The sequence below is a fragment of the Ursus maritimus genome, unplaced genomic scaffold (assembly GCF_017311325.1).
Source record: "Ursus maritimus isolate PB19 unplaced genomic scaffold, ASM1731132v1 scaffold_21, whole genome shotgun sequence".
Taxonomy (NCBI): Eukaryota; Metazoa; Chordata; class Mammalia; order Carnivora; family Ursidae; genus Ursus; species Ursus maritimus.
The window spans coordinates 41182327-41196670 of NW_024424564.1; the positions used below are offsets into that span (position 1 = coordinate 41182327).

The 14344-nt window shown below is 40.4% G+C and overlaps 1 protein-coding gene across 1 annotated transcript in view; it reads left to right on the forward strand.

Annotated features, from left to right (window-relative positions):
* Positions 1–14344, forward strand: part of POLR3B (RNA polymerase III subunit B) — a 109578-nt gene that overhangs the window by 34235 nt on the left and 60999 nt on the right. Inside the window, exons 11-13 of the mRNA XM_008705658.2 lie at positions 2338–2457; positions 4178–4312; positions 13652–13813. Coding sequence (XP_008703880.1) covers positions 2338–2457; positions 4178–4312; positions 13652–13813 — 417 coding nt within the window. The remainder of the gene's footprint in view (positions 1–2337; positions 2458–4177; positions 4313–13651; positions 13814–14344) is intronic.

The window sequence follows — 14344 nt, forward strand, 5'->3', positions numbered from 1 at the left end:
TGAGTAGTTTTTAATACTTAATTTTTTAGGTAGAATTTATGTGTGCTGAAGTGTACAAATCTTAATTGCATAGTTTTACATAATTTTGCATGAGATGTAGAATGTTGTTCCATTATCCTGGGAAGTTCCCTCATGTCCCTTGTTAGTCCCTTTTCACCTCCACCCTCTGATTTTCTTCCCTGCTCTTCTGATTTTTCACCACAGGTTAATTCTGCCTGTTTTAGAACTTTATATGGAATTGTGCAGAATATACTCTTTTGTGTCCAGTTTCTTCTGCTGAGCATACCGGCTGGTATTTTATATCATTTGGCCATTATTGCTGAGTAGTATTCCGTTGTACGACTGTCCCACAGTTTCTCTCTTCCTGTTGATGGACATTTGGTTTTTTCACTCTGGGTCTTATGAATAAAGTTGCTATAAACATTTCTGCACAAGTCTTTGCCTGAACAGGTCAGCATGTCTCTTGGATAAATACCTACAAATAGGATTGCTGGATCAAAGAGCAGTTGTGTATGTAACTTTTATAAAGTTGGAACTGCTAAACCTTTTCCCAAAGTAATTGTACCATTTTGCAGTCTGTGTCCGTCCCTGCCCCACCGCCGTGTGTGAGAGTTCTGATTGCTTCATGTCCTCACCAACATTTGCTCTTGTCTTTCTTTTTAATTTTAGTCATTCTACTAGGTGTTGGGTGGTGTCTATACCATTATGGTTTTAATATGCATTTCCCTGATGATTAATGATGTCATACACTTTTCATGGACTTACTACTGATTTTGTGAAGTATCCAAATCTTTTCTTGTTTTCCTCACTGAGTTGTCTTTTTAGTATTGAATTTTGGAGTCCCTTTTTTAAAAAAAGTATCCTGGATATAAATCCCTTGTCAGATTTATTATTGTAACTATTTTCTCTCTGTCCATTGCTTCCCTATTCATTATCGTAACTTTGTTTTTTGATGAGCAGTTTTCATTTTGGTGAAATCTAATTATCAGGAGGTTTTTTGTTTATCTTATGGTTACCTATTTCTGTGTCCTGTGTAAAGAAATGTTGCCTATCCCAAGGGCAAGAATATATTCTCCTATGTTTTTTTCTTTTTCCTTTTTCCTTTTTTAAGATTTTATTTATTTATTCGACAGAGATAGAGACAGCCAGTGAGAGAGGGAACACAAGCAGGGGGAGTGGGAGAGGAAGAAACAGGCTCATAGCGGAAGAGCCTGATGTGGGGCTCGATCCCACAATGCCAGGATCACGCCCTGAGCCAAAGGCAGACGCTTAACCGCTGTGCCACCCAGGCGCCCCTCCTATGTTTTTTTCTAGAAGCTTTTATAGTTTCAGTGTTTAGGTTTATTTCTAAAATCCACTTAAACTAACTTTTTTATTTGGTGTGAGGTAAGGGTCAAAGTTAATTTTTTACTTTGTAGATATTTATATGTAGATATTTCAACATTTGTTGAAAAGGTTTTCCTTTGCCTGTTGAATTGCTTTAGCACTTTTGTCAAAAATCATCTGACCATAAAAGCATGGGTTTATTTCTGGATGTATTTTGTTCCATTGATCTCTTTGTCTGCCCTTATTGCCAATCTCACACTGTCTTGATTACCATAGCTTTCTAATCGAAAGCAGGTAATATAAATCCTCCAACTTTTCTTTTTCAAGAGTGTTTCAGCTATTCCAGGTCTTTGCATTTGCATGTCAATTTTAGAATCAATCAGTTTTTGGTTTTTAAAAAACCTGCCAGGGGTATTAATTGCCAGGAATAATTACGATGGGTCTATTGGTTAGTTTGGAAAGAATTTTAACAGTAAGCCATCTTAACACTATTAAAGCTTCCAGTCCATGAAAACAGCATAACCCTTGATTTACTTAGATTGTGTTTTCTCCCAGCGGTGCCCTGCAGCTTTTAGGAGAGAGGTCTTCACATGGTGTGATTCCTTTTTGAGGGGAAAAAAGTACAGCTCCAGAAGATTAACTGTGGACTGTGGTTCTCTCTGGGTGGAGGATTGGTGGCTGCTTCATATACAGAACGTGTGTGTGTATGTCTGTTTGTGTGTATATATGCGTATCTTTTCAGTTGTATATTCTAAATTTCCTACAGTGATCATGTATCAACTGTGTAGTAAGAAAACAAATTATAAAAAGGGAACTGGTTCATCGGACAGCATATAATGCTACTTTGTTATTGATTCAAGACAAATGTTGATTTTTTGACTAAGCCTCATGCAGTATTCTCTATAGCCAGGATCCTCGTCTTTGTGTTTATAAGTGTTTTGTGTGGGTAGGTGTTTAGTAAATTCCCTCTACCGGGTGTCATTCAAACATTATGATCTTCTGTTTTTATAGGCATTAAAATATATAGGGAACAAAGTCAGGAGGCAAAGGATGTGGGGAGGTGGACCAAAGAAGACGAAGATAGAAGAGGCAAGAGAGCTCCTGGCTTCTACCATCCTGACGCACGTGCCGGTGAGCAGTGCTTGTGCAGCTGAGGACTGAGGTCCTCTGGGCCCGTCTGCTAAAGAACTTTGAGTGCAGGTTTACATGACTGAGCATCGAGTTTCGTAAGAAAAAAGAGACTCTAAAAGGACTGGGCTGCCCCATGGAAAGAACCTCCCATTATCAGTAGTTTATCTGTACTTAGGGAATGTTAGCTGTATGCTGTCATTAGCGTCATATTTATAGTCCCGTGGGTCTTGTTTCAGCCTGTAATTACAGTGTCCCATATTCAGACATAAACTCATGCTGCTCCTCGAATTCACGGCTTTGAAGGACAGAGATGGTGTTAGATGTTTTTAAATGAAACAGGCTTACAGTGCCTTGCTCATATACTCTCTTTTAATGTAAAATACCTAACATAAAATTTACCACCTTTAAGTGTACGGTTCTGTGGCCTCGAGTACATTCTCACTGTTGTGCTACCATTACCACCATAGATACTTTTTAAAATACTGGATGGTTCACCCCTTAGACCTTGAATTTTAGCCTTCACATTGTCCAGCTTCCTTTACTTACAGTGAAGATGCTCAGGTCCAGAAAAGCTGGATGCTTTGTTCTTGTCCCCCAGCTGGTCACTGATCAGAGAGAGAGCTAGAATCCATCTTCTGACCCTAGAACATGCTTGATACAGTTGACCCTTGAATAACATGGGTTTGAACTACATGGGTCCACTTAGATGTGTTGTTTCTTTCTTTCAGTAAGTACAGAACAGCACTGTAAATGTATCTTACGATTTTCTTGATAAAATTTTCTTTTTTGTAGCTTACTTTATTATAAGCATAGAGTATATAGTATAGCAATCAAAATATGTGTTCACTGTTGATGTTATCAGTAAGGCTCCTGGTCAACAGTAGACTATTAGTAGTTAAGTAGTAGTTTTGGGGGAGTTAAAAGTTACACACGGATTTTTGAATGTGCAAGGGGTCAGTGGCCCTAACCCGTGTTGTTCAAAGGCCAATTGTATTTACTTTTTATTTATTTATCATTATACAGAGATTGGTCATGTTGGTATGTGGGGTGTGGGCAAGAGTAATCATTCCTCTCTAATATAATGTTATTCTTTCTAAGTGATAGAATTATTTGCTAGACGATCTTGCTAACCAAGCAATCTGGTTTATAATGAGTTACCACGTGTGTTGTTCATGAATAATCTCTAATTCAGGGGTTGCATACTCGACCTTCAGGAGCTGATCATACAGGAAAGTCAAGGGCTCTGTAGAAGGGGAGAGTGACCACCTAACCACAGGAATTTCTTATTTTAAAACACCTTGCTGGCTCAGAAACATACAGATCTCCGATTCTGCCCTTTGGCTGCCATTCATGTGTGTTTTGAGCTAATTCAAAGAATTAGAAAATTCTTAATATGAGAGCTGGGACTCAACAGAATTTTAAACTCCTCTGGATGACTGGAAAGACTGTTTAAAAGTCAAATAGCAACAGTTGAGCATCTCTGGCTCCCCAGTGCATTTCCAAGCAGCCTCTCTGTCCCCAGCAGAGTGTCCTGCCTTCTGCCATGGTGCCTCGGGACCCAGAGAAAGGAAGTGGCAAGTGCGAGTTCACAGACCAGCCCAAGGAGGGTTGGTGGGCACCACCTCTTTGAAGGAGTGGCATGAAATGTACAGGGAAGGAAGGAGTTGATAGTGCCTAATATGCATTGTCTCAGGAATTTTCTCTAACTTCTGAATTACAGGTTAAAGAATTCAATTTCCGAGCAAAGTGTATCTACACTGCAGTGATGGTGCGAAGAGTGATTCTGGCCCAAGGAGATAATAAAGTGGATGACCGGGACTATTACGGTAACAAGCGATTGGAGTTGGCAGGACAGGTGATTTAATTACTCTAAGTCAGCAGGCCTGAGCTGCAAGTGTGGAGTTCAAGGTTTTTCAAAGCATGCACGCTTACTCGGAATCCCAGTATTAAAACAAATAGAAAGGGAGCCTCCCTGCCTGACTGGGGATATAAGGGCTTATTTCTCTGCCTACTTTCTCTTCCCTGGCAGCTCCTCTGTGGCAGTCATGAAAGCTTGATGGCTCTACAGAACCACGTGTAGACTCTTGAGCAGGGCTTCCAGGGTCCCTGGTGACCTTGCACCTGCACCTTTCCAGCCCTGCCTGGTCACTTCCACCTTCCCAGGCACACCGCGATGCTCTTCCATCCTCCTGCCTTTGAGTTATGCCTTCTGCCTCGGTGGCCCCTGCCTCGTCTCCCTCTGCCCTCCCCCTAATGACGAGCTCCCGCCCATTCTTCATTTTTGGAGTCACCCTCTCTGAAACCTGTGAACCCCCAGAGAAGTTAGCTGCTCTGTCTTCCAAATGCCAGTGACACGTGATTCAGAGCTTTACATGCTGAAGTATATGTAATTCTTCCCCTGCAAGCTTCTTTCCCCCTGAGACAGTAAGCTCATCGAGGACAGGAATCACTGATACTCATCTCTCGAGTCCCCACGTAAAGCTATCGGTCACCCAAGGATGTGTCAGTGAGTGACACTCTGTGAGGCACCTGCTCTCAAAAGTGCATTTTGGTAGGAGAGAGAGGCGTTGAACAAGTGAACAGGAAAGAAATGAGGTAATACGAAGCTGTCTTAGGTGTTTAAATAAAACCCCAAACAGGCTAATGTTAGAGAGCTGGGGTGTTGGTGGAGGGAAGGGACGTTACTTTCGTCAGGATGATCAGGAAAGATTTCTTTGAAAAAAGTGATGTATTTTAAGCTGAGCCCTCAGACATTCCCGCTGAGACTTCGGTGAGGAGAAGCCAGACTCGTGCAACCTTGGGAACTGCATTCCAGCAAGAGACCCTTGCGAGTGCGTCATCTCTGTGCAGTTCCGGCCCTGGGGAGCTGGGAGAGGATCACTGGGCTTGACTGCATGAGGTGTGGGGGTGGGGAGGACATTGGAGAACTAGCCTGTGGGCCACGCAAGGGGGTTTGGATTGAGTTTTCCATACTGCGAAAAACTGTTGAAGAGTTTTAACCAGGGATGTGACATGATCTGATTTTCAGTTTAGAACGATCAGATTTGGAGATGAACAGGCCAGGAAATGCGCCAGTTAGGAGGCTGTGGCAGTATTCCAGATGACAGATGATGGTGGCTAGGATAACATACTACCACTAAAATTTAAAAGCTAGGATTTAAAAAACGATAGCAGTTTTAGGTTTTGGAAAAGGGCTAGTGCCTGGACTATTAGAGAAGTTCTGTGTGTTTAACGGTTGGTGCTAGCAGGTGGGTTTTCCGCCACCTTCAGATTGACCTCTGTGCAGGATAGTATGGGTATCCCCACCACCATCAGTCCTCATATTTACGGTTTCTTAATTGGAAAAAAATCGTGCTGTTAGACGAGGCCATTAAAAAAAATGTCGATTGTTTAGAGGAATAAGGAATGGAGTCAGGAGAGGAGAGACTATCCTGTTGCTTAAAAAATTAGAATTAAAAAGAGGGTTCCCATGTGTAAGAAAACATTGCTTTATAAACAATGTAAAGACATAAAAGGCATTGTGTTGGCAAAAATGTGTAAAAACAATAGCTGCTAATTTCACACCCCATGGGACGAGGGAGTATAAATGTGCTTCAGCTTTAGATAACAGAGCTGCATCCACTGGCCAAGTGGGTTCACAGAGCTTTTCCTCAGTCTTTCTGCCACCAGAGGGCTGGCAGGCCAGCCGCCAGTAGAGGTGTTAGCAAAACCTACCGATTTCAGGCTTAATCTTTTCACCTACCTTTTCTTTTTCGGTAATGTGTTCATTATTTGCTGAGCATTACTCTATTCTTTGTCTGCAAATTTTTTGTTTCTAATGCAGCTTGCTTTGTATGGGTGAGATATGGAACGGCACCAAAAATCCGGCACCCTGGAAAGCCAGGGATTTCCACCCTGTGACAAAAGAATGCCGTCTTGACTTCAGAGATTGCCTAATCCCAGCTGTTCTGATAATGTAATTAAGGCTGCCTAATGTCTTTAATTTTGCAACCAGTTTGTGTGAAAAGGAGAATTTGGCACTCTGAAGGCTTAACACTAAATAGCAATCTCAAGACACCTAATTAGAATTCTCTGACATTAAGCTAATTGGTGAAACTGTATTTCAGCAGCTTAACTTATTTATTAATTTTTTTCAGCATTTTCATTGCAAATCAATTGATGAGCTGTCCTCATTTTTTTTTCCTTAAATATAATTTGCTCTTTAGTGTTCCTGTCCTAAGCAGGCTGAAAAGGCCTCGTACTAGCAAGGAAAGGTGTTAAATATTATCACCAGCGCTTCATCTCTTTTCATCATTTTACTCTTGACCTAAATAATGTGGCGTATTGTGCAACATGGCCCTGCAGTTTCTCACTGCCCTGCGAACTGGAGAACGTAATTTCTCTTAAACCGAAAATCTGGAGGTGGAGAAATCTAATGAGGCAGTAGTTCTGTTGAGCGTGCCCTTATGTTTTACTTGTTTAGTATGAGAGGCGTTTCCTTGTGTTTGAATCAGGGGGCCACAACAAATTCAGCTGGAATCCAAAAATCTTTGTCATAATTTGAGACACAAAAGTCTAAGTGTAAGGGGCTAATTAAAATCGAGCTGAGCTTTTGTGGTTTAGGTTAAGGGCATTTGCTTCCGTTCAGGACGCTTATTCAAGGCCCTTTTGCCAGTTCGCACAGGAAGTCGCTGCCATGGGCTTCTCCATCCTGCTCACCCCTCTGCACCTGCTTCCATTCCCATGTTCTTTCTTCCCATGAGTGAAACTGCTGGGTCTGAGTGGGAGAAAGGATTAAGCTCTCAGAGGAGGAAGTTTTCTTTTTAGAACACTTCTGCCGTGGCACATTCAAGTCTAAGATCCTGGCTTTCCTGTCTGCAAAATTGATTTTAGTAGAAAAGTGGAGGGACATGTCTAACTTTAAATCACATTCCACTTTGGAAATTCTTACTAAAGTAGTAAGTAGCTCGAGGAAAAGACTCATTTGCTGTCAGTATCTTCTTCCTTATGAGTCCAAAAACGACCTGTGGGTTATAAACATTCAATAATATAGTCAGTATGGAACTTGGACAATCTTTAACTTAGATAGTTTCAATGAGTTTCAGAGTTCCCTTTTAAGTAAATAGTGTATATGTTAGACCCCCGTGATGCTACTTTAATGTTTTGTTAGGTAACTTACGTTACAAATATGTCAAGCTTTTTTCTTCCTCTTTTAAAGGGAAAAAAATGCCTACAAAGGAAAAAAAAAAACAATGCAATTAATTTTACTAAGAAACTTAGGTACTTGTAATACCCATTATATTTGATTATTGAAGAAGCAAGCATGCCTGCTATTTATTTGTAGCGACCCACCTATTTAGTTTCAAGAACTTCTTATAAATGGTGTTCTGATTATCTGTTGCTACGTTGCGTGCTGTCCCAAAACGGTGGCTTAAGACAACCACCATTTCATCATAACAGAGTTTTGTGGGTCAGGAATTCAGGCAGGATTTGGCTGTTTGGTTCTTCGGTTTCACATGGTGTTGCTGGAGGTCAGTTGGTAATGTTCTGCTAACGGGTGTGGGGAGGGCGAGAAGGCTCTTGGCTGGGCCCTGGCCTGTCAGTGCTGTGGCATTGGGGTGGCTCTGGGCTCCGAACGAGTGTCTCCCATGAACGAGACGGAGCCCTGTGGCCTTAATGACCTTGTCTTCCACTTTATTTGTACTGTATTGGAAGAAGCAGTTACAACCTCCACCCAGATTTGGGGCAGTGGGGGGACTTGGGCCACACCTCTCAATGTGTAGTTCGGGGTTCAGCCAGAGATTTGGGTTAAGTTTACACACCTGATTTGGGGGTTTTCTCCCGTAGCTCAAATCTTTTTCATCTGGGTCTTCAATCCAATAAGATTGCGGGTCACTCTCCGGGTTTTAGCTTCTCAACGTAGGTTGGACCCTTCTTACTCCCCGTAATTGGAAAGCCTTACAAACAGAAAATGCTCCCAGTGCCATTCACTTCTGAGAAGTGTCGGCTTTCCCCCAGTTTCTGCCTGCTTTTGGACAATCTTCGGTGACTTCAGATGGTTTTAATATTTTGTCCAGAGTTTATAACTGTTTATCAGCAGGTGAGTCCATCTCATAGGAGCTACTCCACCAATTCCGGAAACAGAACCATCCTTGTTTGTTTTTATGACTTCCTATTCCATCCCGTTGATTGGGCTTCTGTGGTTATACTGTTTCAGATAGTCACCATTTAATATTTATTATGTAATTTTTAACATGAAAATAAAAATTAAAATGGTACATATATATCAGTTATGAAGAGTACAAATAAAAATCAACACCCTCAGAGCCACTCTCAAGTAATTCTTTTTTTTTTTTTTTAAAGATTTTTTATTTATTTATTCGATAGAGATAGAGACAGCCAGCGAGAGAGGGAACACAGGCAGGGGGAGTGGGAGAGGAAGAAGCAGGCTCATAGCGGAGGAGCCTGATGTGGGGCTCGATCCCACAACGCCGGGATCATGCCCTGAGCCGAAGGCAGACGCTTAACCGCTGTGCCACCCAGGCGCCCCTACTCTCAAGTAATTCTTAATAACCAACCATTATTAATACCATTCCATTTACCTGTGTATTTCATCTTTCTTCTGTTCCTCTTTTTCCCCCCATCTTGAATTTTTTGCACTATTTTTATTACATCATTAAAATTTTTAATTTAAAAAATTTTAAATATTTTGTTACAATATGTTTTGCTTATTTTTGAGTTTTGTAAAAATAGATTCATACCATATACATTTTTCTGCAACATTTCTCTTCACTCAGCATTGTTTTTAATATTTCTCTATATCGTTGCATGTCACTGTACTTCCAGTTTTGTATTATATTCCATTGTATATATGTAATATGATATGATATATAAGATATATATTTATGATAAATAACACTTTATTCTACTGATCATTCCTTTGTATGATTTCCCTTTTTAAAAAAATATTAACATTCTTGGGGCGCCTGGGTGGCGCAGTCGTTAAGTGTCTGCCTTCGGCTCAGAGCGTGATCCCGGCATTATGGGATCGAGCCCCACATCAGGCTTCTCTGCTATGAGCCTGCTTCTTCCTCTCCCACTCCCCCTGCTTGTGTTCCCTCTCTCGCTGGCTGTCTCTGTCAACTAAATAAATAAAATCTTTAAAAAAAAAATATTAACATTCTTATTTATATTTTCTGGTGCCCATATAAAGAATTTCTACAAATAGGAATGCCTAGTGCTGGAGTCAAATTAAATCTTCAGTTTAACTGGAGAATGTCAAACTAGTTTCCCAAGTGTTTGCATGTTGTACTGGGTAGGCGTTCCCCATGATCTCTATCCTATGCCTTAATATCAAACTTTATAAACATTTTTGCCTAGTGAGTGTAGAGTGGCATCTCCTTGTGGTTTTGATTTGCATTTTCCTTTTTGATTTAAATAATTTTTTTTTTGTAATTCTGGTTTTTGCTGATGGTATCCTCATGGTGTGTATGTGTGTGTGTATTCCTCTCTCTCGTAAATTTCTTGTAAACCAGGAATTCAGAGGCTAGATCGTATTCAAGATCTTTTTTTTTTTTTTTGGCTAGAATGCTTCAGGGGTTGCATTGTATAGTTGGCTGTTGGATCCTGTCAGGAAGAATATGACTGCTTGTATCTACACTTCGTGTCATTGGAATTGATCACTGGGTTTAGGTGTTTGGGGCCCTGGGTCATCTGTTGTAAAGTTCCCCATCACGCCTGATGGTTTTATTTAACAGCTGATAATGATCATTCCATTACCCATTGTTTGAGTAGGGCATGCAAAATAGTGATACGCTAATTTACTCTTTCTACTTTTTTTAGCTAGAATTTTCAATAAAGAGTACTTTTCATTATCATCTTTTTGGTTACTCTGAGACATGACATATATGGGAAAGGCAGGGTAAATGCTTGCTAGATTTTTTTTTTTTTTAACTAGTTTACAGAATATTGGTTTAGCTCTCTCGTTTCTTCCACAGATGAAGGGTTTTTTTTTTCCTTCTATCGTCATAAACTTAGGAGTTTTAACATTTTTACTTAAATGTTAGAATTAGCATCTTCATTTTTAAAAAATGCGTCCTAGTTTTTGATTGAGATTTTGATTGAATTTATAGAATAATTTGGGGAGAATTGACATCTAAATAATACCGAGTCTTCTAATCCGTGAACATAGTATCTCTGCTATTGAGATTCTCTTTAATGTCTCTCAGTAATGTTCTTTTTGGGGCATCTGGGTGGCTCAGTCAGTTCAGTGTCTGACTCTTGATTTCGGGTCCAGTCACAATCTCAGGGTTGTGAGATCGAGCCCTGCACTGGGCCCCGAGCTCTGCATGAAGTCTGCTTGAGAGTCTGTCTTTCTCCCTCTCCCTCTCTCCTACCCCCTGCTCGTGCTCTCCCCTACCCCCTGCTCGTGCTCTCCCCCCACTCAAATAAATAAGTAAATCTTTATAAAAAATTTAAATACAAGTTCTTTTTGTATACTAGCCTTGTATCTTGCAGGTTTGCTAAACTCATTGGTTCTAGTAGTTGTTTTGTTTTGTTTTGTTTTGTTTTGTTTTTTAAGACTCTTTGGGATTTCCTATGTGGACATACAGGTTATCTGCAAGTAATGACAGTTTTACTTCTTCCTTTCCAACATTTTTTTTTTCTTGCCCTAGTGCACTGAATTGTGTCCCCAGTACTGTGTTGAATAGAAGTGGTAAGAATGGGCATTCTGTCCTATTCCCCAATTTTATAAAGCAAAGCTTTCAGTTTCCTGCCCTTCCCTGTGGTATCCAGCCCCTGCTATTTACCAGTGCAGGATCCTTGACCCAAGCATGTTTCGTGCTCCTCTTGCAGGGAAAGATGCAGTTTGGCTTCTCTTCCTCTTCCATCTGGCCCTGTACTTTTTCCTGGAATTGGTGGCCAGAGGGTTTGCTGGCCTTCCTCCAGCGGTAGGCTTGCCATTGCTTATTACTAGATGCAAGGCTTATGGTGGGAGCAGGGGGGGCTTTCCTCTCCAGCCTCAGGGACAGAAGGCTTCTATCCCTCTCTCAGTGCAGGTCACCTTTCCCTGGAACTATATTGGCAGGAGGGTTTCCTGACGCTTCTCTAGCAACTTAAAGAGTTTGCTTCATCTGAGCACAAGTCCAGGGAAATAGTCAGGGTTTTGTCGCTTGTTCCAATGCAGGAATCTTTCTCAGGTCTTTTGTTTGACTCCAGTCTTTCGGGAGCACTCTACGGAAAAGAACTTGTAAGTGCAGATCCTCTTGTGTCTGAGGTTCCGAAGGATTCTAAGCTTCCATGGTAGCTCACATTTGGCATTCAGGAAGTCCTTAAAATTTTGTCCAATATCTTCTTCTATGGCAGACGTCATCTCTGTCATGTGTCCTGTCTCTCCGTAGACATCCAGACTATAAACCTTTGTATTTGGTTCCCCTGGGTGCCTTGCAACCTTACCTCTCAGCAGGACTCCAGAAATGTATGATTTTGTAGTTGATTTATCTTTTTTTATTATTAGAGTGGAAGGGATATTGTCTTCTGGCTTTCTGCTTCCTGTTGGATGTGGAATTTGCAAATCTTTCTTAAGCCCTCCACTCCCTCCAGATCCTAGCCTTCCTTCTACCTCTTCTATTCATCTGTTTCATGAAATCAGTCATTAATACTGCTTATAACGTTAGCGTGAGGGCTTAAACACTTTTTTGTTCTAGCATAGGCTGAACTGTCTTGTTTCAGACTTTACTTTGGTCTCTGTTGCCATTACATCATTCCCTGCTTATGTAGACTTGTGCCCAGACCACTGGTCTGAGGACTGGTGTGAGGCCGTGGTCCAGTTTTCACTGGTCTGGAGAAGAATGAGCAAGGATGGATGGTATGAGTTTTATCAAGCGAATTGTATTTACTTTTTTGTGTTTTTCTTCTGAGATTATTTGCTCTGCCATTTTTTTTGATGTTAAAAGGTCCTTTTGAAAAATGAGATGATGTCAGAGTAATTGGTGGGTATTGTATTATAACCTTTTTATTAGGAAAATATTATGCACGGACAGAAAAGTACATGAAACAAATTCCAGCTTACCAAATTGTTACAAAGCAAATACCTTTGTAAATAGCACTCAGATCGAGAAATAAATCATTTGAACGCTTTAGAAGAAGTTCCCCCCTGCAACATGCTCCTGCCTGATCAAAATCCTCCCCCAGCCTGATTTTTATGGTATTCATGTCCTTCTTTTCTCTAGAGTTTTGCCATCGAATTTGAGTTCAGTTTTGCTGGTTTGAGCTTTATGTAAATGGAATCATACCATATGTATTCTTTTGTGTGTGGCTTCTTTCACTTGATATTATGCTTTTAAGCTCCAGCCATGATATTGTTCCTTTCATTTCATTTTTGTTCATTTTCATTGCTTTATAGTGTTCCGTTATTTCAGAGTTTGCCATGATTTGTCTAACTAAATATTATTTGTGTGGCTTTTCCTTTAGCTCATACAAAGTATTGCTGCTGTGAACATTTTGTATCTGTAGGGATGCACATTTCTGGAGGGCAGTGATTCTCAAAGTGCCCCTCCCCCACCAGCAGCTCCGGCATCTCCTGGGAACTTGTTAGAAATGCAAATTCTTGGACCTATTGAATTAGAAACTGTAGGGGTGGGGCCAGCAATTTGCGTTTTAACAATCTCTGAGCGTGATTACCATGCAGGCTGAAGTTTGAGAAGCTTCACTGTGGGGATGTACCTAGAGGAGGAACTGCAGGGGCTCAGGGAAGACTAGATGAATGGCAACTGTCCTCCAGGCAGTCGCACCCATTCACATTTTTGCCAGGGATATAGGAGAGGTCCAAATGGCATCACATCTTTGCTGTTGTCAGAGTTTTTTAATGGTAATTCTCCCCCGTCCCCTTTTGGGGGTTTTAATTATCTTTATCTGTAAAATTAAAACTTAGGTCACTGGTCAGTGAAATCTAGAAGTCAGGAAGTGGCTGGTCTAAATTAAATGACTTTGAGTGCAGAAACTGTCATCATTTTTTGCTCTTATTCCCAATACCTCATATAGTGATAAGCACATAGAAAAGTACATATTTATCAAATTGGATTTTAAAATATTTTTTCATTGTTAAGCAGTTACTCCATCTTTTTTGAAAACAGTTTAATGAATACCTAAAGTTTATTAAATGGATTAGTAATGCATTTTGAAAGTTCACCATATACTTTTTTTTTTTTTTTAGCTCTTATCACTTCTTTTTGAAGATTTATTCAAAAAATTCAATTCTGAAATGAAGAAGATCGCTGACCAGGTGATTCCTAAGCAAAGAGCAGCTCAGTTTGATGTTGTGAAGCACATGCGGCAGGACCAGATTACCAATGGCATGGTGAATGCCATTTCTACAGTAAGTCTTCATTCATTCGNNNNGGGTTTTGTGACTTAGTCATACATCTGTTCCGTGGAATGGAAGTGTAAAGGACTTTGCTACTCTAGGTGAAAAAATATATTTAAAGGGTGTTTACAAATCATAAATTTTCTATTTTGAAAGACAGTCTACAGTTTAAATGTTAATCACTAGGAATTTTGTTACTATGTAGCTTTATTGCCAAATTGTAGTCCCTGTTCTGTAAGGCAAAAAGAAAACAGATCCTCTTACATAGAGGAAACATCTTTTAGTTTAACTGGTAATAGCCATTCTTTTAATGGATACTTCTTCCCATTTTTTTCTGTAATAAAACTGACATAGTGCAAGTAGGTTTATTAATGATAACTTTTGTCCCAAACAATACAGAATGTTTCATTTCATTGTAGGTTTATATTCCTCAAAGCGCTATCAGCTGTTCCTCACGTGAATGATGAACTCAGGCCTCGGCAGCTGCTGTGTGTGCAGGGCCCCTGGCTGTTCATAAAGGGTTATCAGATAGGTTTTGGCTCC